The 27,600-nt window shown below is 46.1% G+C and overlaps 2 protein-coding genes and 1 non-coding gene across 3 annotated transcripts in view; all 3 read left to right on the top strand.

Moving 5' to 3' along the window:
• Window positions 1–25,003, top strand: EIF4H (eukaryotic translation initiation factor 4H). Its single transcript, XM_016945255.4, has 6 exons — window positions 1–2,343; window positions 15,527–15,714; window positions 17,584–17,648; window positions 17,733–17,829; window positions 22,647–22,784; window positions 23,076–25,003. The coding sequence occupies exons 1-6, from the start codon at window positions 2,015–2,017 to the stop codon at window positions 23,213–23,215; spliced, it is 957 nt and encodes a 318-aa protein (XP_016800744.2). The 5' UTR covers window positions 1–2,014; the 3' UTR covers window positions 23,216–25,003.
• MIR590 (microRNA mir-590) lies at window positions 19,105–19,200 on the top strand. The gene has a single exon (NR_035928.1). It is a non-coding gene; the product is annotated as a microRNA mir-590 (primary transcript).
• Window positions 25,004–27,516: 2,513 nt separating the features above from the next.
• Window positions 27,517–27,600, top strand: part of LAT2 (linker for activation of T cells family member 2) — a 29,390-nt gene continuing 29,306 nt past the window's right edge. Inside the window, exon 1 of the mRNA XM_063814515.1 lies at window positions 27,517–27,587. The gene's annotated coding sequence lies outside the window, so the exon portion shown is untranslated. The remainder of the gene's footprint in view (window positions 27,588–27,600) is intronic.

Below are 27,600 nucleotides of genomic sequence, written 5' to 3'. Positions count from 1 at the left end.
GGGAGGCTAAGGCAGGAGAATGGCATGAACCTGGAAGGCGGAGCTTGCAGTGAGCCAAGATTGCGCCACTGCACTCCAGCCTGGGTGACACAGCCAGACTCTGTCTCAAAAAAAAAAAAAAGACCCGCCTGGGCAACATGGCAAGACCCATCTCTACCAAAAAAAAAAAAAAAAGAAAGTAAATAAGAGTAATAGAGTAATGGGGGCAGGAGCATGGAGCAGGGGTCCAAGTTTAAACTGCGCAAGGAGAAGAAACCATTGGTTATTTTCTGAGCCATGTGCTAAGGTCAAAACTAGGTGACCTTGGGCAAGTCTCTCTCTCTCTGGGTGGTTCCACAGCTGTTAAACAGGTTTGGAAATTATTATCTACAGGTAAAGCACCCATAATGGTGCCAGACAACTTGGTAGGTCCCCAATATATATTGTGTGCCAGGAATTTTACATATTTACTAATTTGAATCTTTACAACACTGAAGAGGTAGGTGACATTATTATATAGATGAGAAAACGGGCATGTTAAAGCGGTTAAGCAACGTCCTCGAGGTCACTCAGCCAGTAAGACGTTAACTGAGCCTAGGTTCAATCTAGGTCTATCAGGCAGCAAAGTGTTTTATTACTTGGGAAGAAAAAGGCACAGAAAAATGAATAAGTGAGTTCAACACTATTAACTCATGAATTGATAATGCTCTGTCCATCTTAACACTGCTATGAAGGAGAAGATACTCAAATATAAAAGTTGGCAGGGCACAGTGGCTCATGCTTGTAATTCCAGCACTTTAGGAGGCAGAGGCAGGAGGACTACTTAAAAGCCAGTAGATCGAGACAAACCTGGGCAACATAGTGAGACTCTGTCTCTACAAATAAATGTTTTACAAAGCAAATTAGAGCCAGGCACGGTGGCTCATGCCTGTAATCCCAGCACTTCGGGAGGCCAAGGCGGGTGGATCTCAGTTCAAGACCAGCCTGGGCAACGTGGTGAAACGCTGTCTCTACTAAAAATACAAAAATTAACTGGGTGTGGTGGTGCACGTCTGTCACCCCAGTTACTCGGGAGACAGAGGCAGGAGAATTGCTTGAACCGAGGAGGTGGAGGTTGCAGTGAGATGAGATTGCGCCACTGCACTCCAACCTGATTCTCCATCTCAAAAAAAAAAAAAAAAAAAAAAAAAATGCAAATTAGGCGAGGTACTGCCCGCCTATAGTCCTAGCTACTCCAGAGGCTAAGGCGGCAGGATGGCATGAGCCCAAGAGGTCAAGGCTGCCGTGAGCTACCACTGTTCCACCGCAGTCCAGCCTGGGCGACAGAGCGAGACTCTGTCTCAACAACGAACCAATAAATACATAATAAAAAGTAATGGTTAAGCGGAAGATACCTAGGTACACATCACAACAAAATTCTATGAGGTTCTTTCAAAGTGTGCTTAGATAATTAAGGTTTGTCAACATCGTGGCATCCACAATTACCACCATCTCAATCACAAACCTGGAAATTTACCCGTGTAATTAATTCCCACTGCATAACCATGTTTTGTTATTGCTAGATGATGGAATCCACACCAGTATCCAATTCTTTTTCCAAGGCAACGACTTCTGCAAAAAACCGAGATGTGCAGTCTCTCTTGCTAAGTCACCGACCACCTGTACTCTCTCCTCTCAAAACCCCCCAATACCCAGGCAGTGAGTAAGCCCTGGAAGGCAGGATTCGTGTCTGCATCCCACCGCCTCGCACCCCCTTCCGGGGCATCCTCATCGTGTGGCCAGCTCCTGCCTTGGAGAAGGAGGTGGCCTTTACTTGGGTGTCACCCGGGGACCACTTGGGGGTCCAAGCGGGACAGGCCTCCGAGGTCCCCGCCATGTATGGAGGCCGAAAGGCAGCGTCCCAGGCGAACCGGACAGGGAGTTCCCCCCAGCTCTCCAGGTCACCTCCCGCCGACGGACGGAAAGGCCGGCGCGCACGGGCGTGGTGCGGCGGGGATAGGAGGCAGCCACGGGCGCACCCCAGGGCCAGCACATAATGGGCCGCGGCGGCCGGGCAGGCGTCCAGCTGGGACGCCGCCGCACCACGTGGGCCGCAGAGCGCACGGGGCAGGCAGCTGCCCGTGGGCCCAGGGCCGGGCGCGGCGCAGCCAGCGTCCGTGCGTGCGCGCGCGCGCGTGCGCGTGCGTGCGTCCAAGGGATTTGCGATCAGGCGGCGCGACGGACAGCCCCGGCGGCGGGGCGGGGGGAGTTATATTGCGGGGTCCTTCCTCGCTCACCCTGGTTCCTCTCGGAGCGGAGACGGCAAATGGCGGACTTCGACACCTACGACGATCGGGCCTACAGCAGCTTTGGCGGCGGCAGAGGGTGAGGCGGGCGTGCGCGGGCCCCGGCGGGGGCTGCGGGACCGGCGGAGTCGGGGCCGTCAGGGTGGCGGCCGTCCTGCGCTCAGCCGGGGCGGCGGGAGGCGGGGGCCCGCGGAGGCCTAGGAGCGGCGCCTGGAGGGCCGGGGCCTGGAAATGGCGCGCTCGGAGACGGGGCGGCGGCGGCTGGGCTCCCGGGGTCTTGCTTGCGGGGCGGATCCCTTCCACTGCCTCCCGCCAACGACAACGTGTTGGTTTTTGCCCTGCCTTGGCCGCGGCGGCGCCGATGCCCGGAGACGAGCGCCCGCTTCCAGCCCCATCCCCCCTAGGGTAGGACCAGTGCGGGGCTGAGCTGTGGCTCTGGGGTGCGGGCCACACGGCCTGCCCCGCTCCGGTCCCGGCCTCTTTCGCGGCCCTCTGTTGTCTGCCCGCCTTGCAGGCCCCTGGCCCCTTCGCCACGAGGCCGGCCGACTGGGGAAGGTCGGAAGCCAAGAGGGGCGATTCCCTTCCCCTTACGTGTGAGGCAGGGATTTGGCGGCTCTGGCCCGGGGATGGTACGACTCCTTGCGGGCGGGGGGAGACCAAGGAGACAAATCCATCGTAGCTTCTTTGTATTAGTCTTTCTTGGGTCACAGTGCCTTGACAGGTGCTACGTGCTCTTTGGCACAATTTTATTTCTCCCTGGTTTCTCGCTCTGACCTGGAGAAGGAACCGCATTTAGCGTCGTCCTGATTGTTGTCAAATGCAGACAACTATGTATAATTGAAACACTTTGCTTAAAAGAAACATCTTTAAATAGAGAGCTCATGGTGTTTAATTCCAGGACTCTGCACTTTATTTTATTTTATTTTTTAAATACAAGTTGCCTCGTTAGAATATAGGCTATGAACATCTTGCTGTTTGTCAAGGACACACTTGGGCTTTGTGTTTTCTTGCAGAAAGGATTACTTTCCCAGGATAACACCACAATAATACACACTGAGGTGTTCAGTCTCCTGGGTTGCAGTCCAAAAGTATCTTTGTTTGGTAAAGAATGATCACTTTTAATACCTTGGTTTGGGAACGGCTCAGACAAAAGCTTGTTTCGGGGCAGGAGTGTAGCTAATATTCATGATACTGTAACGTGGAAGTGTGCCGGGGTAGGTGGAGCTATTGTCATTCCAAAGAACATTTTATTTGCTAATAAAAAAAGAAGTAAATGTTGGATGACATGAAATTATCGCCTTTGGGTTAGGTTTCTAGACATCAAATTTGTTCTCAAGTCATTTCGAAATTTAATAACTAGGGTTTTGTTTTTTTTTTTCCTAGTTCCAAAAAACGTTCACAGAAGTACTCAGAAAAATTCTTCTTAAACAGCGTGGTCAATTTAAGTTTTAGTTGCATTGGGACTACAATAAGGTGACCTTATTAAACTGAGTGTGGGGATTTAAAAAAATTTCCTTCAGACACATTTGCCAGCTCTTCTGGTGTCAAATTTTGACATTTGGGGGTGCCAGGAACAATCAGAAGTAAAATTATATTAAGATGCTATTAATTTCAAATCTCCACAGCAGATGAAAATATTAGCCATTTGTCCCAGGTGTACTCCAAAAACTGATAGGAGAGTTTCCTAGGTAGCACTGTGCATCACTTGAACTTCCTAATAGAAAGTCTCTTTACTGTTAAGCATCTTCTATGTCTGAGTTACTTGGAATTTTCTATTTGGCTTCATATTAATGTGAAAGTACATAAAGTATTGCTACTTTCAGAAGTAGTTTTAAAAACTTGTTGGTGAATTTACATATTCATTTATACATGTGTATTCTTTTTTTTTTTTTTTTGAGATGGAGTTTCGCTCTTGTTGCCCAAGCTGGAGTGCAATGGTGCGATCTCGGCTCACTGCAACCTCCACCTCCCGGGTTTAAGCGATTCTCCTGCCTCAGCCTCCCAAAGTGCTGGGATTACAGGCATTAGCCACCGCGCCCGGCCTCAATTATTTTAATTATGTCCACATGAACAAATGTCACTGCTTTACAATGCTTAAGCATCATAGAAGATTGCCACCTATGGAAAGCAGTTTTAACACTGCATTGTTTGGTACTTGTGTAGGCACCTTCTCCCTTGTCTAAAATGCCTCAGACAGGCTCGTACATCTCACCTCTAAATTACTTGGGTCACAGGTGAAAGAAATGGTAGGCCTAAAATGAACAGTTATCATCATAAAACATAGTTTGGTAGTTATACATCTTCCTAAGTTTATTTCGTAGTTGTGTTTAATAACCAGTGCAGTTGTCAGGAAACAGTATTGAACCACTGCTTTTTTCCCCCGAGCCTGTAAGGGCATGTCCCCAGCAGCCAGGGAGAGAACCAGGAACTGCATTGTTCAGCAAGCAAATCAAAACAAAATTCCAAATGATCAAGAGTTGATTGTACCAGATCTTGAATGGACTTTGTTTTGCAGTTTGCTAAATTATCTTTTTGAGGTTCCAGTTTCTCATCTGCCATTGGCAGTAAAGTGCAGAGTAATACTGATTTTATATTTCTAATTGCAACAAAGCTATGAGTGCTTAGTGGAAAACCACCGATCCTGAGAATTAGGGTGGAAATTGGAGGTGGCAAGAATTGAGGTGGCTGAAATGGTGCCATCTAAAAACTGGCAAAACTCCAAATTTATTCTTTATCAGGATTCAGTTAGGGAGTTTAGAATTCTTTTTTAAATAGAGATGGGTTTCACTATGTTGCCCAGGCTGGTCTTGAACTCTTGGACTCAAGTGATCCTCCCGCCTCAGCCTCCCAAAGTGTTGGGATTACAGGCATGAGCTACCACGCCCAGCCTAGGAGTTTAGAATTCTAACCTTTGAATCTTTAAACTTAGCATGTCTGTCTAAATTTCTGAGCATATTTTTATCCAAATTTTTTATGGTGGTAAAATATACATAACATAAAATGTGCCACTTTACCCATTTTTCAGTATACATTTCAGGGATATTGAGTGTATTCGTAATGTACAACCATCACCACTATCCAGCTCCTTAACTCTTACAGCTTGTAAAACTAAAACCCTGTCCCCTTTGAATAGTAATTCCCTATTGCCCTCCTTCCCCCAGGTCCCTGGCAACCACCATTCTACTTCCTGTCTCTGAGCATATTTTAAGATTTGTATGTAATAGGAAGGAAAGCAGTGTATAAAAACTACAGCTAGTTTTCACTGATGCTAGGGCCTGTAAAGCTATTGAAAAGCTTATTTTAAAATGCTGTTTACATGTCAAATGTCAAGTCGTTTAGGTTTGTTATCCTTCTTCACTCCAAGTGTTCCATTGCTTAGTTCCAAACCATTATCCTCTATGAAAAGTGTTACCAGAAATATTTGGATTTGCTAAGAGGTCTCTGCATGACGGTTCATGTAAAAGCCCTGGCTTTGGAATAAGGCAGACCAGAGTTTCATCAGTTCAGCCATATGTTAGTTGTGTGATCTGAAGTAAGTTTCTTCACCTCTCTGAGCCTCGTTTTCCCCACATATGAGTTAGAAACATGTATTTATTTATGAAATAGGCTCTCCTTCTGTCACCCAGGCTGGAGTGCAGTGGCAGGATCATAGCTTAGTGCAGCCTCGACTTCCCAGGCTCAAGCCATCCTCCCACCTCAGCCTCCCAAGTAGCTGGGATTACAGGGTGCGCCACCATGCCCAGCTAATTTTTGTATTTCTTGTAGAGACAGAGTGTCCCTATGTTGCCCAGGCTAGTCTCAAACCCCTGGGCTCAAGGGATCTTCCTGCCTCAGCCTCCCAAGGCTCATTGTGTGAGCCACAGTACCCAGCCTTCAATTTATGTTTCTATTAGAAATTAAGCTTCGTGGCTGGGTGCAGTGGTTCATGCCTGTTGTCCCAGCACTTTGGAAGGCCGAAGCAGGCGGATCACTTGTGGCCAGAAGTTTGAGACCACCCTGGCCAACGTGGCAAAACCCCATGTCTACTAAAAATACAAAAAGTAACGGGTGTGGCGGCACATACCTGTAATCCTAGCTACTTGGGAGGCTGAGGCAGGAGAATTGCTTGAACCAGGGAGGCGGAGGTTGCATTGAGCTGAGATGATGCCACTGCACTCCTCCAGCCTGGGCGACAGAGAGAGACTGTCTCCAAAAAAAAAAGAAAAATTAAGCTTAGTGTTCTGGAAAGACTTCACAATTTTAAGGAGTCTCCCTGGAAGCTTAGAACATACAAAGCAGACTCTGAATGTCTTTCCAGGATCACACTCTGGCTTCCAGCTTCCCCTGAAAGGTTCAGGAGAGTATTTGTCGCCTGGTTGCTTTTACATCATGCTGATTAGACCTGCACACCCAGGCATGAAATGAGTGTGATTGCATCATTTTCACAGAACCTAGTGGCAGCTGTATGTACGTCTAAGACTTCTTTTGTGTAAGTCGAATGTTCTTCGAAGTTTCCCCACGTCATGATTTATGTGATTTTCCGTCTTGATCAGGACCTTCTGAAGGAGCTCAAGTATGTGGCTGCTCCACGGTTGATGAGTCTCTGGTTAAGCATGGCCTTCCAATTCAGGGCTAGGGGGGCCGTCACCTCCCTTTGTTCTGCACATTCTTCCCCTGTCTTTCATGTGTACTCACATTTTTGGAGCCTTCTAAATGTCTGGCTTAATAGAACACAGCTGGATTCTCATACCTGCATCTGTCTCCACTCTTGGAATGTGTTGCTTTGGTTGACTTTTATGGAGCAGCTCAATCCTTGCACAGATAAATAGTTGGAAATGGGAGGAGTAATCAAATAATTCTGGATATTCATATTTGATTCTATACCAAAACTCAATAAGCAGTAGTTTCTATGAAGGTTAGTTGCAATGTGAAACCTAAAACCTTATCAATAAACTCTTCATACTTTTACATTAGAGTTCATCATTTGGCTGGGCACGGTGGCTCACTCCTGTAACCCCAGGACTTTGGGAGGCCAAGGCGGGCGGATTACCTGAGGTCAGTAGTCTGAGACCAGCCTGGCTAACATGGCAAAGCCCCATCTCTACTAAAAACACAAAAACTAGCTGGGCATGGTGGTGGGCCCCTGTAGTCCCAGCTACTTGGGAGGCTGAAGCCATAGAATCGCTTGAACCTGGGAGGTGGAGTTTGCAGTGAGCCCAGATTGCGCCACTGCACTCCAGCCTGGGCGACAGGGTGAGACTCTGTATCCAAAAAAAAAAAAAAAAAAGTCACTTTATCTTGTACTCCGACTGGATCCTTTACCAGTGCATACATTTGTAAGGTGTTGGTGATTTGGAAAGGACCTGTTCACTGAGCCAGGCAGAGCCATGCAGATGTTCGAGATGTTGGTACATTTTGTTATACAGTATCAAAGTCACATTCACCATAGATGTTAGAAAAGTCTCTGAGTATTGAAAGACTGTCAGGCTTATGTTGATGGATACAGGTTTTCCGAAACTCTTTTTTGCTTGAAAGCTTAAATTTTACCATTGGCAACAAATACTGTTATTTTGGCCAGGTGCTGTGGCTCATGTCTGTAATCCCAACACTTTGGGAGGCCATGGCAGGAGGATCACTCTAGCCCAGTCTGGACAATATGTCCAGACCTGGTCTTTTCAAAAATAAAATTAGCTGGTGTGGTGGTATATGCCTATAGTCCCACCTACTTGGGAGGCTGAGGCTAGAGGATCACTTGAGTCCTGGAGATTGAGGCTGCAGTGAGCAGTGATTGCACCACAGCACTCAAATCTGGGCAACAGAGCAAGACCCTGTCTCAAAACAAAAAACCCAAAATACTGTTCTTTTACTTCAAGGAACAGACTTAACTTCATTTTTAAAAAACTTAGTACCCATGTCTGAATTAACCATAGTTTGTTCTATAGAAAGAACAGCTAGTTCAGCTTGTAGCTCAAGTGCTTTTCCTGCAGCAGCCATCATGCTTGTGTATGCAGCAGAAGTGCTTTGCGTGTTTCATAACATAGGGTATTAAAAAGTGGGTCACGATTCATTTTTACTGCTGTACCAAGGATATTCCTAATTGAAGCTGTGATTTTTCTTCCTATTTTAAATACTTCAAGTGCATGGTGGGAAAGCATGAGTAATGTAGTTTGGTGCCCCTGCCTTCGTTTGTATTAACACAAAGACCTGTTGTGAGATCAGTATAGGTCTTTGCTTTATAAATGTGGAATATTGTGAACCATTCTGGGAACCATATTTTAAGGCATCAGCACACTGGAGCCTATGAAGAAGAAGGTGATAGTGGGGATGGCCAGGCTCTGAAACTTCATCTTAGGAGGAAGGGCTGAGCAGCTTCAGTGAGGACCTTCGAAAGAAGCCTCAGCAGCAGTGATACAGCAGCTCTTAAGTCTCTGGGACTGCTGAGTGGAAGAAAGGTGTGGCCCTCCAGGCCAGAATAGGACCAAAGGATTACATCTTGGCCTTCAGAGACTGCACAAATGTAAAGAACTGCTGCTTGAGCTAAATAATTGTTTTTTAATAGAGACAGGGTCTCCCTTTGTTGCCTAAGCTGGTCTTGAACTAGCCTCAAGGGATACTCCTGCCTTGACCTCCTAAAGTGCTGGGATTGCAAGCATGAGCCACCACGCCCAGCCTCAACCATTTTTAAGTGTACAATTTAGTGGCATGGAGTACCTTCATAGTGTTGTGTAACCATTGCCACTATCTAGTTCCAGAACCTTTTCATAATCCAAACAGAAACTCTATACCCACTAAACAACTCCATTCCTTTCCCAGTTTTAACCTCATAAACATTTTGGCTATTTCTGTTACATCTATCTTCCCTACTTTTGGGTGGAGGTGTGGGCTAGGATAATTTAAGGCTAATCCTAGTCACCTATCCTTCTAAAATAGTTCTTATTTTTTTAAATTTTAATCCTCATCTTTGTGTTGGTAAATATTACATACTTTAGAGCAATTTTTGTTTCAATTTTTATGGCTACCGTAGTAGATGTATCTTATATATTCTTTCTTTGTTTTTTTTTTGTTTTTTGTTTTGTTTTGTTTTCTGAGGCAGAGTTTTGCTCTTGTTGCCCAGGCTGGAATGCAGTGGCACTATCTCGGCTCACCACAACCTCCGCCTCCTGGGTTCAAGCGATTCTCCTGCCTCAGCCTCCCGAGTAGCTGGGATTACAGGCATGTGCCACCACACCTGGCAAATTTTGTATTTTTAGCAGAGATAGAGCAGAAACAGAGGGTTTCTACATGTTGGTCAGGCTGGTCTCGAACTCCCGACCTCAGGTAATCTGCCTGCCTTGGTAATCTCCCAAAGTGCTGGGATTACAGGTGTGAGCCACCGAGCCCGGCCTTTTTTTTTGAGATGGAGTCTCACTCTGCCTCCCAGGCTAGAGCTCAGTGGCGCGATCTCAGCTCACTGCAGTCTCCGCCACCACCCCTCAGCCTCCCGAGTAGCTGGGATTACAGGCACCTGCCACTGTGCCCAGCTGATTTTTGTACTGTTAGTAGAGATGGGGTTTCACCATGTTGGCCAGGTCGGTCTTGAACTCCTGACCTTGTGATTCATCCGCTTCAGCCTCCCAAAGTGCTGGGATTATAGGCATGAGCCACCACACCCGGCCTCTTACATACTTTTAATACTTGAGTATGTTTCTAACAGATAAGGGCTTTTTTTTTTTCTTTAACCAACAGTTTTTCCAGTACCCAGTGTTCAGTTTTTCCCAGTTTTTGCGAAGATGACTTTGTATAGTTGGATTGTTTGAATATGCAGAACATTACAGAAAAATGTAGAAAATTTAGAACACGAACCAAAGCATAATATAGTGACCTGTATACCCATTACCTACTCTTTAAGTGACCACTCTTCTCTATAATACTGTGGTTTATAATAGGTAGTATAAATGGTATTTATCAAAGGCTTGACCTTTGAAAGCTTAACCATTTTTGATGATTGTCAAAAACCCAAATGTTACCTGTTTGTAGATATGGGGTTTTGCCATGTTCCCCACGCTGGTCTCAAACTCCTGAGCTCAAGTGATCTCCCCACCTTGGCCTCCCGAAGTGCCGGGATTGCAGGTGTGAGCCATGGCGTCCGGCCAGTCATTTTCTTTGGTTTACACTACTTTACCCTTCTGGGCCCTACTTTCCCCAAATGAGAGCTAGAAACTCCTCTGTTGGGAGGTTTAAATGAGATGTGTCTCATAATTTGGAGGCATAGTCTTGCCCTGTCGCCCAGGCTGGAGTGCAGTTGCTCAATCACAGCCTCCCAAAGTGCTGGGACTACAGGCCGGAGCCACATGCCCATGCCCAGCCTTGAGCACTCAACTTTCTGTTGCATCTACTTACTGGATACATCCCTACCCTCATAACATCTACTCTTTACATTGGCTTCTTTTTATAGTTACCCTCTCTCAGTCTCCTTTGACACCTACAGATCTTTTCTGGCTCACCCTAAGGGTTCAGTATTGGCCCCATCTGCCATCTGGAAGTGGAGTCCCACTTCTGTTGCTCTCTGCTGTGCCGCATATCCTGGCTCCCAACTGCTCCACCCTGGTGAAACTGTTCTCATTGCTATCTTCCGGATTTTCTGCAGTCCTTTGCTTGTGACGTGATTTCTCCTTTCCAAATTATCAGCTCCTTGAGGGCAGAAACCGAGTCTTAGGTTTGTGCCTTCTCTACATTCTCTCCACCCTTCATAGACATGCAGATACGTGGTTGATTTGAGTAAGGAAAAGTGATTTGCCTGTCAAGGATTTTAGTCACACTTGGAGCCGAAAGTAGGATTTCCTAAATTACTGAGGCTGTAATTGACTACTTTAATCTTTCATAATCAATAGACTGTCCCTAATGGGCAGTAGAAAGGACACTGCTCAGTAGTGGCAGGGAGTTTGCAGCACAGACCTTGACTTCAGGTGTCCTGAATTGGCACGCTCTGCTGATCTGTTCCTGTTCTGCACGCACTCCTGCCAGCCCAGTGTAGCCTCAGGCCTGTTGGGTCTACCCAGGAGCATGGCAGAATTATTGTTAAACTTTTATATAGCACTTGGTACTTAGGAAATGTTTTTATGGTCAGTTTTAAACTTATAAAATCAAGATTGAAATATAAAATAACAGACAAGAAAACATAGGTACAGACGTAATTTGGCAGAGGTCCTACATCAAGCTAGCTAAGGTGTCAGGTGAACCTGTTCTCCCGTGTGTTGTTATTGATCTGTGTAGGAATGTACTGAATTTCACGAAACACAGCTTATTTATTTAGGTAGTAGTCCCCCAAACTTGAATCTAGTGAAAGGTGGCAGACATTTTAGCTCAGAGTTTTCTGACATTTGATTTTGTAAATGAATCGGTGGGTAACAGATCTGTGTCATCCTATGTGATGTGATGTGATGTCATCCTATGTGATGTGTACTCTGGGGTACTCACATCCTATGTGATGTGTCTCAAGTGACTGTCACACAGTGGACAGTTTACCAGTGCTAGCTTGAATGAGGTCTACCTCCATGGCCCACCCCTGCTGCCCCCTAGTGATTTCATTGAATGGGATGAAAAGGTAAAAAGTGCTTAAGACCTGTAGAAGGGACTACATCAGGTAGGGTATGGGAATATTTAGGACTACTTTGGTAATTATTGAAAAGTCTAGAGTATTAAGCCACTGGTGGTTTTGTGAGGCACGAGTGAGTTGAACAGTTTGGTGGGCTTTGGTGTATCTTTGCTCCAGAATTATATCACCAGTTAGCTGTTAGGTGCTGCCATTTGGTAACGTGCCAACTTTTCAAAAGTGGTTTGCCCCAAACTAGATTTTTCTATCTTCTGCAAAGCCAGAGCCACCTTCCTGTCCTAGTGCATTTTTAGCAGTGCCCCGTCATCTTACTGGCATTCACCTGGGCTTGCCGTGCTCAATCAAGGGTCAAGTCTGGCCTGATCTCAGTTCCACAGTTCCTCTACTCTGTAAGTTCGAGCACAATTAGCAAGCCTTCGCACCTCCATTTTCCTTACTTAGCAACTACATCAAACACCCGAGAGTTTATCATCTCTCTTCATCCTCACCCTCCTTTTTAGTTTTTATGTATATGTTACACATTCATACACACAAACATACCTGCATATATACATGTGTTTTATACGCCCCACACAACTGTGAGCTGCTTACATACAAGACAGTCTTTTAACATCATTACGCATCACTAGATGTTTAATGTTGAGTAATGAATTTAAAGTGTTTTTAACATTGACCCTCCATTTTTATGGTTTTCCACATGTTTATACTGTATCTTGTTTTTTGTTTGTTTGGTTTTGTTGTTGTTTTTTGTGCTTTTTTGTGTTTTTTTGTTTTTGTTTTTTTGAGATGGAGTCTCGCTCTGTAGCCCAGGCTGAAGCGCAGTGACACAGTCTCAGCTCACTGCAAGCTCCACCTCAGCCTCTGAAGTAGCTGGGATTACAAGTGTGTGCTACCACACCTGGCTAGTTTTTGTATTTTTAGTAGAGACGGAGTTTTACCATGTTGGCCAGGCTGGTCTTGAACTTGGCCTCAAGTGATCCACCCACCTTGACCTCCCGAAGTGCTGGGATTACAGGTATGAGCCACTGCGCCCCGCCTTTTTGTTGTTGTTCTTGTTTCTTCAGTTGGAGACAGTCTCCTTCTGTCACCCAGGCTGGAGTGCAGTGGTGCCATCACAGTTCACTGCAGCAACAACCTCCTGGGCTCAGGTGATCCTCCCACCTCAGCCTCCCAGGTAGCTTGGGACTACAAGTGTGGACCATCACTCCCGGCTAATTTTTTGTATTTTTTATAGAGATGGGGTCTTACTGTGTTGCCCAGGCTGGTCTTGAACTCCTGGCTTTAAGTGATCCTCCCGCCTCAGCCTCCCAAACTGTTGGGATTACAGGCATGAGCCACTGGGCCCGGCTTTATACTGTAACTCATATATTTATTATCCAGTCCTAAATAGTATCTTATTGAAAATATTTTAGGATTTATGGTTTCGGAGATATCAGCGATAGAGTACTATTGGCAAAGGTTATTGAAATGCAAAGTAAGTCACATTTACTAGGCCCGGAAAGATGGGAGAAGTGGGCAGGTAGGATGCAATTCACTTGTAAACCTATTTTCTGGTGGTCTTAGAACAGAACGTGGAACTTCCTATTGGAAAGTACCGGAATTGTGAATTATGAAACTTAAAAGCTTTTTTTTTTTTTAACCATCAAAGAATCATCACAGCTTGGTTGACCCTTCTACTTTAGAAAAATGCTTTAATGAATAATATTTGTCTGCAAGACACCTGGAATTTATCTTCAGGAAGAAGTGGAATTTCCGTTGTGTTTCTGGCAGTATGTAGATGAAAGACCAGGTTGCTCTCTAAGATGGATATTAATATTTCCCCTGCAAAGAGGGTGACTTTGGGCAGGTCTTGGGTTGTTGTGAAGGATCTCATTTATTTGAACGCATTTCCCGTTTGGAAAAAAAAAATGCAGTTGGCTGCCAGCACGGTATTCTTGGAGCAAACAGGAAATGGGTTAAATGTCTGTTTCAAAAAAATCACCCCCTTAATTTTTTTTTCCTCCTGAGTTTTCCAAACGTTTTATTTTGGAAATTTTCAAATCTACAATAAGGTTGAAATAATGGTACAGTTGGATGACGCTAGTGGATGCAGAAGTGACTATTCTGCCTTGTTTGCTGAATCCTTGCTGTATACCAGCACACATGCCCTTTATGCTGACCTGCTTGAAGACAAATGTTGGCCGTCTTGGCACTTCACTTCTAACGACTTTAAGTCGTTCCTGGGGCATTCTTATGGCAAATATCGTTTTAATATAATAATCTATTTATACTATATTCTGATGTCTTTTTTTTTTTTTTTTTTTTTTTTTGAGATGGACTCTCGCTCTGTCGCCCAGGCTGGAGTGCAATGGCGTGATCTCGGCTCACTACAACCTCCACCTCCTGGGTTCAAGCGATTCTCCTGCCTCAGCCTGCCCAGCAGCTGGGATTACAGGCATGCACCACCACACCAAGCTAATTTTGTATTTTTAGTAGAGACGGGGTTTTACCACGTTGGTCAGGCTGATCTTGAACTCCTGACCTCAAGTGATCCACCCACCTCGGCCTCCCAAAATGCTGTATTAGGATTAACTCAGTTTTACAAATAAAATAAAGCTTAGAGAAGTTGAATAACTTCTCAAGGTCATATGCTAGTAAGTGACAGAGGCTAGATTTAAACCAATACCTATGCAGAGTAAACGACGCTTGATACAGCTGAGAAGATGACATCGAGGTTGAAATGGATTGGTAATGCACGCCATGTATTTGAGGACCCTGTGAAGTATTGCACGAGAGTGTTAGGTACGTCAGTACTTGCTGTGTGACATCTAAAATTTTTATTAGGACATTCTTACGCCCATAATCAGGCAACAAGGAGAAATTATTTATTTATTTTTATTTATTTATTTATTTATTTATTTATTTATTTTTTGAGACGGAGTCTCAGTCTGTCGCGTGAGCTGAAGTGCAGTGGCGCGATCTTGGCTCACTGCAGCCTTCGCTTCCCAGGTTCAAGCGGTAGGAGAAATAATTCTATTATGTATGAATGTGTTAAACGTAAACAACTTCAGTAATCCTTCTTCTGAATACAACATTACTTCTAGACTGTCCGTTTCTGTATTTCTTAGAACCACGGTGTGTGAAGGAGGGTACTTGCTTAGGTTTTAGGATGTAAATACTGCAGATACAGATTCTGAGTGAATAGGAGAGGGAGAGAAGCAGTTGTCTTAGGAAGGTATGTTACGTTTGGGCTGGGCATGGTGGCTCACACCTGTAATCCCAGCACTTTGGGAGGGTGAGGCAGGCAGACCACCTGAGGTCAGAAGTTGGAGACCAGCCTGGTCAACATGGTGAAACCCTGTTTCTACTAAAAATACACAAATTAGCCGGGTGTGGTGGCACATGCCTGTAATCTCAGCATCCTTAGGAGGCTGAGACAGGAGAATCTCTTGAACCCGGGAAGCAGAGGTTCCAGTGAGCCAAGATTGTGCCACTGCACTCCAGCCTGGGTGACAGAGTGACAGTCTGTCTCAAAAAATTTTTCTTTTCCTTTTTTTTTGTTTCTCCAACCATTCTCTGTAACAGTCTTGTGGTACATCGAGCAGAGTGCCTCACCTGGGGCGCTGGCGGCGTAGCTCAGCGGAAGACCGCTTTACTTGTTTTGCTTATTCCACTCTGGGCACACTTGAATCCTGTTTGTCTCCCCTCCTAGGTCCCGCGGCAGTGCTGGTGGCCATGGTTCCCGTAGCCAGAAGGAGTTGCCCACAGAGCCCCCCTACACAGCATACGTAGGAAATCTACCTTTCAATACGGTTCAGGGCGACATAGATGCTATCTTTAAGGATCTCAGCATAAGGAGTGTACGGCTAGTCAGAGACAAAGACACAGATAAATTTAAAGGTGAGTTTGGGGGATTCTTATTGTATATTACTGTAAAGTGTAGGGGAGGATGGGAAGGGGTTCTAAATAAAAATAGATTTGTGAACCAGAGGCAGTAATCAAGAAAGTGTTTTAAACATTTGCCTGGTCTAAGTGGCCGAAAGAAACATAACTCTTCAACTCATAGGTCTTCAGTTCACTTAGGGGAAAATGTTTTGTACACAGTGTAGTTCATAGAAATACATGGCATATGCCCAGGTTTGTGAGCCTGACCTCTACAGCAGTCCTGTCTGCCAGTAAAGGAGTTCCCCAGGAGAGAGAGGAATAGAGCCGAGGACTCTTAGGCACATTCCTCCTGGAATGACTCGTAGATTTTCCTTGGTAGTTAATCCAGTAATCATATGATACTGTCATCCAGTAATCATAAAACCCAGAAGAGAAGCAGCCAGTGCTGTCAGTATGCATTTGTAAATTTGGAGAGTGTGCTTGGGAGGGCTGGCTGAGATTTCAGATGTGGTGTCTATAGGTCGTGTGTCTGCAGGGTGCGGGAGCAAAGAGCAGGAAAAAGAAGGGATCCGAGCAGCATTCTCCTGCCTGTAGGGCTTCCTGAAGGAAGTGTGCCTGCTGTGTAAGTGCACGATGCTAGGTCCCAGGATGTTTGGCCCGCATAATCCACCCAAAAGCACATCTGTGACAAGTATGGGGTAACTTGGGGCGGGGATTTGTGCCAGCAGTCGAGAAGGCCTTGCTGACCTGGGTGGTTTTGTGTGTCGGTGGCACTCTTACTCTTTTTGACTTCAGAATCTGAAGCCACATGTAGTGTGTAATCAAACAGTGAAAACAAATATATCAGTTACACTTGTGAAGTAAGCTCCAGGAAGCATTAGGAACTAAACTTTGGGTTGGAGTGTGTGGGTGAGCCTAGCCTTTGGACTGGGTCAGTCGCCGCAGGCTTTGGAGTTTGGCTCATAAAGGACCATCTTCACTTGAGCAGCTCTAGAAGATGAGATTGGGCGTCTGTTGCTTCTGTGAAGTTGGGGGTAGTTTTCTCCATTATTCTCAACATTGAATCCACTTAGGGAGGAAACCTGGGGGGACATCCCTCCAGCCAAGGCAGTATGTTCTTAACACACAGTTGGTAAACAGGGAAAGTTTGGACTCAGGCCTTTAGAGCACTTGCGGTCTAGTGGGCTTCAAAGATGAAGTGTGATTATTAAGTTATTATACACAGGGCAAGGATGCTGGGGGAGAGGGGATGCAGGGTGCAGTGCCAGCATCTGGGGAGTAATGAACTAGATTTAGACTCCAGACAGCAAGGAAGGGGCAATGTCAGACCCCTGGCATCAGGGACACAGGTTGTCAGTAACAGGTACTTGGACCCAGGCTGCCTGTCTTTTAATTAACATTCAGAGAAGAATGTCCTGATTGCCGAGGATATATTTTCAGCTTTGTGAAGCAAATTTTATGTCAGTTACCTGAGTAGTAAGTTAAATCGGCACTTTAAGCCTCTTTCTTCAGAGCATTTTAGGTACCAAGTTTGAAATCTACGAAATCTAATCCTCACTTAAATAGTCATTCAGAAGTCAGAAGAGCTCTGCAGATGGCCTGAGAAAGGTTTGAATATTATGGTTAAAACATTCAAGAAGAAAGCTTTCTAGAAACGCAGCTGCTATTTCACTGCATGTTCAGTTAGCATTTTCTGACTGATAAAATAGAATTGAGAGGGAGGAATGCCAGTCAGGGTTCTATCTATTGAAAGGCTCTCCTAGTCTGCCATCATCTAGACAACAGAATGGTAGTTGTGACGTGGAGAATTAGTATGAATAGGATCTTCCCACATCTTTAACCCAGAATTACTTGAGGAAATCGGGGTCTTCTTTTCTTTTCCAGGATTCTGCTATGTAGAATTCGATGAAGTGGATTCCCTTAAGGAAGCCTTGACATACGATGGTGCAGTAAGTATCCTCAGGTTTTCTCTGTCATAGCAGTTGAGATTGTTTTCTTTGCCAATACTTACACTATTTTCCCTTTATCATTAGCTGTTGGGCGATCGGTCACTTCGTGTGGACATTGCAGAAGGCAGAAAACAAGATAAAGGTGGCTTTGGATTCAGAAAAGGTGGACCAGATGACAGAGGTGATTGGTTCTTCTAAAGTTGAACATCATAAAGATTTGCAGTATGCCTACCAATTCCAACTCGTGAACGTTCCTAGTAGAACTCGATTATCTCATAGGTGTGATAGGTTCTCGTGAGCTCTTAAAAGTTTGCGTAAAATCCTAGAAAGAGTGGCTGATGCTTCTGCAAGCCTGGCGTTTTTTGTTTTCTGTTGGAAGCAAAAGCTCTTAAAATGATTTCATTGAACCTTCCATCACATGAGTTGTATGTCTTCCAAATGAATTTTTCCATGTTTGCGCAGCAAGGTAATGACACGACCTCAACTTTATCTTTTTTGTGTATCCTCAGGAATGGGTAGCTCTCGAGAATCTAGAGGTGGATGGGATTCCCGGGATGACTTCAATTCTGGCATCAGTATTTAAAGTATCACCACTTAATTTTTCCTAGGAGCCTTGCTGCTGTTCTCTGTTTCTTACGAGTAGCCCGCCTGGCCGGACTACTTATTTAGTTCCTTTAACAAATACAACTCTCCTGCAAGGTGCCCAGGCATGCAAGTAAGCCTCTGTTAGAGCCTGTGGGGGCAGGACTTGAGCCCCATGCACCTTGTGTGGTCACCTTTGTTAGCCTGCAGCTCCTTGGATGTGCACGGGCCTGGGTCCTTGAGCTCGCTCAGCAGTCTTTCTCAGACTCTAGCCCAGGGAAACTCCTCTGTGGTTTTGTGTATGGCACCAAGAGAAGTACTGTTCCTTCTGGAAAACATAGGATAGAGGTTTGGGTTCTTACATGGTGAAAGGTAGTCCTGATGGCCCTTTTTTTTCTTGGAGGATTGTGGGGAGGTCCAGTCCCTTGATGGTGGACATGATGCACTTCGCCGTTCTCTTTCTTAGCCAACCCAGGCAGACCAGCTGGTGGTATACAACAAAGCATCAGTCCACACGCCAGGCCTCTGCCCTGCAGGGTGATTTTAAGCATTTTTTTCATCTTTACTTTCTGTTTTTAAATTACAAAAGTATAATTTTTTATATATGCACATGATAAAAACTTCAGTTGTAACACAGAAAGGTAGGAAGAGAAAAATTTGTTTTCTTTCCCGCAAACTTGGGATGTGCTGTCATGCTGTGCTGTATAGAACGTCAGCACCCTCCCCCCATCAAAACAAAACCGGTGTAAAGTAGTGGGTAAGTATGGGAGGGACTGGTGCATGCTGTCTTGTGAGTCTGAGATTTTTAAAAACTCAGCTTTGGCTGAACAGGTGACGACTACCTGTTGAATAATATAGTTCTTAGAAGTCCTGTAGCCAGTCAGAAATGAGCTTATTCATAAAAGTGCAGTATGGTGAAGTCAATCTGTAATTTTATGTATAAGCTAGTCTCTGATTGAAACATGCAGCAGCTGTCTTCTTAGAGCCAACCAGCAGCTCAGGGAACGGCCTTTCCCCTGCCAGTTTGGTATTCGCAGGTGTTATAGAAGTTGCCCACATACTAACGTCTTTCTACCCTTGGCTTAGCTTGGCCACTGGCACTCAAGCAGAGACACAGTGAACACGGCCATGGCCTGGCCGCCACCAGTTCTGGTGGGAACTGCAGTGTTTTGGTGACATCTCAAACCCGATGTGGGTTCACTCGATGGAGTAATGGCTAATTTGATACTTTATACGTTATTTGCGAGAGTAGATCTTTTTTACTTTTTAATAGGATGGTGCTATTTTTTTTAATGATACCTGCTCAGGTAAAAAACAAAATAGAGCAACAGAAAAGTACCAAGAAAGCAAAAACATTTCATCATCAGAAATAGCCAGTGTTAAACTAAGCTTTGTAAAGAAAACTCTGAAGATTCTCATGAATAGTTTGCTTCCTAGAAACCCACCAACAGATTTTTTGTTGTTGTTTTTTTTGAGACGGAGTCTTGCTCTGTTGCCCAGGCTGGAGTGCAGTGGTGTGATCTCGGCTCACTGCAAGCTCCGCCTCCTGGGTTCATGCCATTCTCCTGCCTCAGCCTTCCAAGTAGCTGGGACTACAGGCACCCACCACCACGCCCGGCTAATTTTTTGTATTTTTAGCAGAGACGGGGTTTCATCATGTTAGCCAGGATGGTCTCGATCTCCTGACCTCGTGATCCACCTGCCTCAGCCTCCCAAAGTGCTGGGATTACAGGCGTGAGCCACCACGCCCGGCCCCCACCAACAGATTTGATGAGACATCCTTGTTCATCTGCTTCACCAGCGTGGTGTGAGCTATTTGTTTCATGCTAGACATTGGTGGTCGAAATCATTTAATCTCATAGTAAAGGGTGTAAATTTACTTTGTACTCACGTGGAAAGGTACACTTCACAGTTTAGTTTGGGGGAAACGTGAAGTTAAATGTTTTAATACTAACTAGGCTTGTTCACTGAACTGTGTAATGTGGGTAAAATACTTTGTAAAGGACCTTATACTCGACTACATGCCTCCCAGTGTATTTCCCCTAAAGCAGTGCTCCTATTGGTCTAAATCTGTTCAGACTTGCTTTCATTATGTGGTTTGTTAAAATTGATTATTTAACTCAGTCTCTGAACTGGGTGTGAGATCCCTTGATTGGTTTCCAAAACCCTTGCCACCTTTAAAGAATAGAAATCGGCCCCCACCACGGGTGATGCAGTCAGCGCTCATCATTGGAGGTGGTTCTGTGGAGTTGCTAGAACGCTGAATGAGCCCGTGCGGTGCTGCTCCTGTGTGCCACAGATCACAACATTTTCGTCAGCTGATCATACCTAACATTGCTTTATATGACTTTTTTTTTTTTTTTTTTTGAGACGGAGGCTCACTCTGTTGCCCAGGCTGGAGTGCAATGGCATGATTTCGGTTCACTGCAACCTCCGCCTCCAGGGTTCAAGCGATTCTCCTGCCTCAGCCTCCCAAGTAGCTGGGATTACAGGTGCACACCACCACACCCAGCTAATTTTTATATTTTTAGTAGAGACGGGGGTCTCTCCATGTTGGTCAGGCTGGTCTCGAACTCCCAGCCTCAGGTGATCCGCCCACCTCTGCCTCCCACAGTGCTGGGATTACAGGCGTGAGCCACCACACCCAGCCTATGTGACCTTGATTTTAAAGACGCCTCATTTAATGTTAGTGTTGACTCATTTAATAGTGTTAACATTGAACTCAGGGCCAGCTGTAGTAAGTAGTCTGTGGTGCCATCATTTCAGCCTGTTAGAAAGCTCATCCCACACCGGTTTTGTCTGTAAGACACCTGACAGCCAGCCTGCACTTAAGAACAGCAGACAGCACTTCACACTGCACCTGGGGCCACTTCAGACAGCGATGTCACCAGAAAAAGCCCAAAGGGCAAAACACCCGACACTCATCGTGAAAAGACTTGACAGCTAATAACTGAAACAGGCAGAGCATTATCGTTTTCTGCCTCAGCTGGGATCGTCGCATCTGTGCAGGTCCAGGACTGACTGGAGAAATGCTGCTGGTATCTAGCTTGGGATTACACATGAATTTTAGCGACTGGGTGGATTTGCAAATATGGGATCTGTGGATAATGAGGATGACTGTATAGTGCATACCGCGGGCTCTGAGGGTTCTTCTCAAAGACAAGCTCCCTGAAAGCTTGGAGCCTTGGCACCACTCTCGCAGAGAGTAGCAGTGGCACCCCCTGAGTGCGCAACCAACAGCAGCAAGCTCATTTGTTTAATTATGGTTTAACTTCTTTTCGCCAGTTTTTTTTTTTTTTTTTCCTTGAGACAGAGTCTCACTTCATCACCCAGGCTGAAGTGTAATGGCACGATCTTGGCTCACTGCACCCTCTACCTTTCAGGTTCGAGCGATTATCCTGCCTCAGCCTCATGAGTAGCTGGAACCCCAGGCGTGCGCCACCATGCCCAGCTAATTTTTGTGTTTTTTGTAGAGAGTGAGTCTCACTGTGTTGCCCAGTCTGGTCCTGAACTCCTATACTCACCTCCCACCTCGGCCTCCCAAAGTGCTGGGATTACAGACGTGAACCAGTCTTTTTACCAAATTTTAACATCAGTAGGTTATACAGTTAAAGTTTAGCTTTCACTGAAGTACAAGCCTGAAGGCCCCTTAAGACCATTGAGAAAATACTCTTTCCTCCTACACACCAGTGGGAATTCAGCATTTCTAAATGAGATGCAGTTTACTTCTGCCAAGAGCCCACTTAGCAGGCACACAAATGAATGGGGAAAGAACGCTTTGCCCCCACAGGAGGCGCCAGTGGGGGTGAGGCGCTGTGCTCTCTGCTCATGCCCCTCTGTGTAGGGCATGGCCAATTTCGGATAACTGCTTTGTTTACCACACAGGTGCTTTGCTTGTAGAATGGCCCACACCTAAAACGCAGCCAAAACAGGAAAATTGGGACTTTGTATTTTTATTTTGTCTTCATATAGCTTTTTCTTGTGATTTTTGTGTTCTGAGTTGTAAATACTTCTAAATTTCAGGTTTATCTTTTAAAATAGCTGTATAGATTTCTATTAGAAAATAGAGTTCAACCTGCTTTGAGGCTTTCTTGTTTTGCTTAAGCCGTATTAAAATACAGTTTCGTGGTATTAATATTTTTCTACTTTTCATGCAAGCTGAGCATGTAAACGGCTCGTTTGTTTGCTCTCCTAAGATCTTGATTCCTTTTTCTTTGGGAAGTCTGTTAGCGCTGTCATTACTCCACACATTGGCATTTGGACCCACTTTTAACACACTTTATTTTGGAGAGACTTCAGATAGTGGACAAACTAAAGAATTTAAAATTAAACTCAAACAATTCCCAGAACGTTATTCTATAAGCAGCTTGGAGACGATAGTTCGAAAAGTAATTCAGTGTCCTGTTTCTTCCTCAGGCTTCAGGGATGACTTCTTAGGGGGCAGGGGAGGTAGTCGCCCAGGCGACCGGCGAACAGGCCCCCCCATGGGCAGCCGCTTCAGAGATGGCCCTCCCCTCCGTGGATCCAACATGGATTTCAGAGAACCCACAGAAGGTACGGGCTCACGTGTCAGTGGAGGGCATCTTGTCCTGATGGGATGATCATGGCCGGTTCATACCCCGTGGGGACTTGGCGTTCCTACGGCACACAGAGTTGTCGGCATAGATCCCCACGTTCTCCGGAATAGCAAGTTCACCTTGGTCATTAGAGCATCTGCTGATGGGGTAGCAGGCCAGGTGAATTTTAGAAAGTGGGCTGGTTTGCTGACAGCAACATCAGCATGGTCGTTTTGCTGGATGTGGAATGGGATCCACACTCTGACAAACTCTGCTTTTTCTCCCCCAGAGGAAAGAGCACAGAGACCACGACTCCAGCTTAAACCTCGAACAGTCGCGACGCCCCTCAATCAAGTAGCCAATCCCAACTCTGCTATCTTCGGGGGTGCCAGGCCTAGAGAGGAAGTCGTTCAGAAGGAGCAAGAATGAGCCTGCGGTTGGGAGGGAATGGGGCGTGGGGGGTTAGAGCAGGACCACAGCCTGGTGAGTCCCCGGGCAGCCGTCCTGCAGCCGCCACTCCTGCGCCTGCCATTGGCCTCCTCACAGCGGAAACACAGCTTGTGAGTGCATGTCAGCTGTTAACAAGTGGTTTTTAGTACATTCTGGGCTTTGCTGTATCTATCTAGTGCCTGTTTGTGCGTTTTTTTCTTTCTTCCGCTGCTTCCCCATTTTCCTTCTGTCCTTTTTCTCCTGCTCCTTGTTTTCCCAGCAGCACATGGGGTTCCTCGGAGGAGCAGAGGTGGCCGCCGTGGGGGGGCGTTTGGGCTGTGGTGCTGCGTCATTTTTCCTTTGCTTTCTCTTTACTTTAGACATTGGCCCAACTCCAGGCGTTTCCTTTCATTCCCTCAGTGCTTCTCTTCTGACCTGCATGTTGAGTTCTGTATTGCTGGGGCTTCCAACAAAAACCAGAGTCACTGACAGAGGGAACGGCAGAGACCTTGTTGGTATTCAGCTGTGATGGATATAGAGAATCGGAGGCACCTTGTTTTCACAACTAGGATAAAAATATTTGCAGGGTCCTTTCCATTCCTATTTAGAGGGAGTCCTGGCTCCATGACCCCCTCCCGAGTGGACTGTCCAAGCAGATAGGCTCACACGAGAAACAGTGAGGCTGAAAGGGGGGGCCATGGAAGAGCGGTGGGGAGTCCACGGAGAAGATGCAGTGAATGCTTGCATGCATTCACACGTGTGTGTGTCCCAGCTAGTTCACTCCTTTCGCCGTGCGTGGTGGAGGCTCGCCTCTCTGGCCGGGTGCAGTGAACGGCCAGCGGGTTTCTTTTCTGCTGGGCCAAGGCGCTTTGGGGGTGGAGGGGGTGGTGCTGGCGCTGCACTGGGCTGACTGCGGCGCTGACGCGACGTTTCCCCCCATCCCTGTTGCCTGTGTGTTGTGTGGATCTGTTCCTAGTATAGGCAACATAATGAGATACTGTGCTTCCCACCTTCCCTTCAGTTCAGAGCCAAAATGGGTCTAGAATCTGGCACTTTACTCATTTCCTTTGATAAATTGTACTATGCAGAGCTGTCAGGAACCTTCAGATAGCAGTAGAGGACTGCAGCTGTCTAGGTCTGCGGCCACATCTTGGGGACACACTGGATTGTTCCCATGTGCAGGGTTCAGCACTTATGTGGGAGTGCTAGGGGTTAGGCTTTTGAGCTTGAACGCCTGCGTGTGAACAGATGAAAAATCCTTCAGTACCCAAGTCCCAGTCTGTCCTATGGGGAGCAGTTTGGGGGCGGCCGGCAGCAGGAGCCTGGGAAAGAGGCCCTCGCCAGGTGATGGCAGGGCCAGGGTGGCCTGGGGCACCCAGCGGAATGTGCTTAGTATTTGGTCACCAGCCGTCATCCTGGGCTTTTCCTACTGTGTCTTGTTACAAGGCCTCAGCAATCCACAGAACTCTCTCTCCTTCCTTCCACCTGTCAGCTTCTCTGCTTCTGAGATAAGAACCATTTGTGTAACACCAACACTTAACTTCAGAAAGACATGCATTATGTGGTGTAATCAAACCCGATGCTTTCAGATGACCTACTTACATCTTCAATGTGGATAAGATAAAGAACAAAACACATGCATCTAAACTGCTGGGCAATCCAGTTGACTTTTAAATGTAAGAATGGAATTCCAAACACTTAACACATTCAGCTATATGACAGAAAGTAAATCTATGGATATGGTATTTTGTGAATGATCTTTTAAATAAAAGAAAACCTTACGTAATATTTAATGCTTGCCTTTATTTTTGAGTTCTTTTTAGCTGCTCATGGAGTGTAACAATTTTAAATTTGGGAAGCACCATTGAAATGGAAGAGTCTTCCTGTCATTTTAATTCTGGGATGAGTGAAGTTATTTTAAAAGCTGGTGATGATTAGAAATAGGATGCCAATTTTTTCCCCTCACTTGCTAAAAATGTCCTCTTCCCAACCAGGCAGAAACCTTGAAAGTCTGGCTGTTTTTGGTTAGGTAAAGGAACATTTTTTTCCCAAGATGGAAGAAATCAAGCATTTACACAACATGTGGCTTCTTTTAACAACTGCTTGTAAACGAAATTCTAGGTGCCCCTCATGGCTGGGAGGGCTGCTGCTTCCTGACAGCAAATCCTGACTCTGGGGAGGTGCTGCTATAGGTTGCTATTAGATAGTGTTAAAATTGACTTAGGCAGACAAAGAAGAGCTGAGTGGGCAAGGTGCGGGGCATGAATGCGTGTTTGGCAAAGTCCTGGCTGGCTTTGGAAGGGCCTGGCCAAGGCAGACCTTGCCTACCTTGAGGTAGGAGCATTGTCTGGTGATGGAGGACCCCGGACCACGACTAAATTTTAGTAAGGCAGGCAAGGGCTGTTCAGGTGGGTGCCTAGAGTAACTCTTTTGCTTCAACTACTTTCTACCCAAGAGTAGGTGGTAGAGAGGACCGGTGTTTCAGAGACAGGGTCTCCCTCTGTCACCCAGACAGGAGTGCAGTGGCGTGATCTCGGCTCACTGCAGCCTCCGCCTCACGGGTTCAAATGATCCTCCTGTCAGCCTCCCAAGTATCAGGGACTACAGGCACCCACCACCATGCCCAGCTAATTTTTGTATAGTAGAGATGGGGTTTCACCATGTTGACTAGGCTGGTCTCAAACTCCTGACCTCAAGTGATCCACCCACCTCAGTCTCCCAAATTGCTGGGATTATAGGCACAAGCCACCATGCCTGGCCCTGACATCTATTTTTAGTTGGTGATTTCTAGGGAATAGCCTGGTTTTCTCAATGAAGGACATTACTTAACAGAGATTAAGTCTAGAACAAGAAGAGCTAATTAACCTAGAACACGGGTTGACCTTGCCTGTAGGGTGGTGAAACGGCCTAAAACCTGAAGGAAGACTTCCCAGGGAGCTGGTCACTGGGGCCAGGCTCACTGGGCTTCTCTGAAGTCAGATCCTGGCCACATCTGGATGTTTTGTTTTTTTGGATTTTTTTTTTTTTTTTTTTTTTTTTTTGGTGAGATGGAGATTTACTCTTGTTGCCCAGGCTGGAATGCAATGGCACGATTTCGGCTTACTGTATCCTCCACCTCCCAGGTTCAAGCGATTCTCCTGCCTCAGCCTCCTGAGTAGCTGTGATTACAGGCATGGGCCACCACGCGCGGCTAATTTTGCATTTTTAGTAGAGACAGGGTTTCACCGTGTTGCCCAGGCTGATCTCAAACTCCTGACCTCAGGTAATCCACCTGCCTCTGCCTCCCAAAGTGCTGGGATTACAGGCATGAGCCACTGCGCCTGGCTGGATGTTTTAAGATTTTATTTTATTTTGTATTTATTTTTCTTTGAGACAGAGTCATGCTCTGCCACCCAGGGTGGAGTGCAGTGGTGTAATCTCAGCTCACTGCAACCTCCGCCTCTTGGGTTCCAGCGATCCTCCCACCTCAGCCTCCCTAGTAGCAGGGATTATAGGCACATGCCACCACGCCCAGCTAATTTTTGTGTTTTTAGTAGAGATGGGGTTTCACCATGTTGGGCAGGCTGGTCTCAAACTCCTGACCTCAGGTGGATCCACCCACCTTGGCCTCCAAAGGGCTGGGATTACAGGCGTGAGCCACTGCACCTGGCCTATTTCAATTTTTGTAGAGGTTTCACCATGTTGCCCAGACTCTTCTCAAACTCCTAAGCTCAAGAGATCTTCCCACCTTGGCCTCCGAAAGTACTAGGATTACAAGCATGAGCTACCACGCCAGGCCAATGCTGAGATGTTTTAAGTCACTTTCTCATTTGTGAGGTTGACAGACTCATGAACACTTCCAGTCTTAAGGGTTTTCCTAGACTGGGCTCGGTGGCTCACGCTTGTAATCCCAGCACTTTGGGAGGCTGAGGTGGGCCGATCACGAGGTCAGGAGATCAAGACCATCCTGGCCAACATGGTGAAACTCCATCTCTACTAAAAATACAAAAATTATCCTGGCGTGGTGGCACACGCGCCTGTAGTCCCAGCTACTCGGGAGGCTGAGGCAGGAGAATCGCGTGAACCTGAGGGGGAGCTTGCAGTGAGCCGAGATCGCGCCACTGCACTCCAGCCTGGGCGACAGAGCAAGACTCAGTCTAAAAAAAAAAGCAAGTCTTCCCTTTGCATGTTTTGGTCATGAAAGAAAAATAATGAATACTATGTACTTAAAATTATAACCTACTGTTCCCCATCTGTAAACACCCTGTAACTCTGTAAAATACTAAATATACAAATCAAAGCACACTATTTCACTGCGGCAGGTTCTTCGGTACTCGGTTTGGACACTGCAGATAACCTATATCCTGTTCTTTCCTTCACCGTGGGAGACGAGGTAAGCGGCTGAG

Source organism: Pan troglodytes, chromosome 6 (assembly GCF_028858775.2).
Source record: "Pan troglodytes isolate AG18354 chromosome 6, NHGRI_mPanTro3-v2.0_pri, whole genome shotgun sequence".
In the NCBI taxonomy this organism is placed as follows: domain Eukaryota; kingdom Metazoa; phylum Chordata; class Mammalia; order Primates; family Hominidae; genus Pan; species Pan troglodytes.
The sequence above is the reverse complement of the archived record's forward strand: the minus strand, read 5'-3'. Positions and strand labels throughout refer to the sequence as shown.

Coding starts and splice junctions, on each gene's coding strand:
- EIF4H (XM_016945255.4), top strand. CDS start 2,015: ATGGGCCGCGGCGGCCGGGCAGGCGTCCAGCTGGGACGCCGCCGCACC. Junction 2,344..15,526: donor AGCTTTGGCGGCGGCAGAGG/GTGAGGCGGGCG, acceptor CTCCCCTCCTAG/GTCCCGCGGCAGTGCTGGTG. Junction 15,715..17,583: donor AGACACAGATAAATTTAAAG/GTGAGTTTGGGG, acceptor TTTCTTTTCCAG/GATTCTGCTATGTAGAATTC.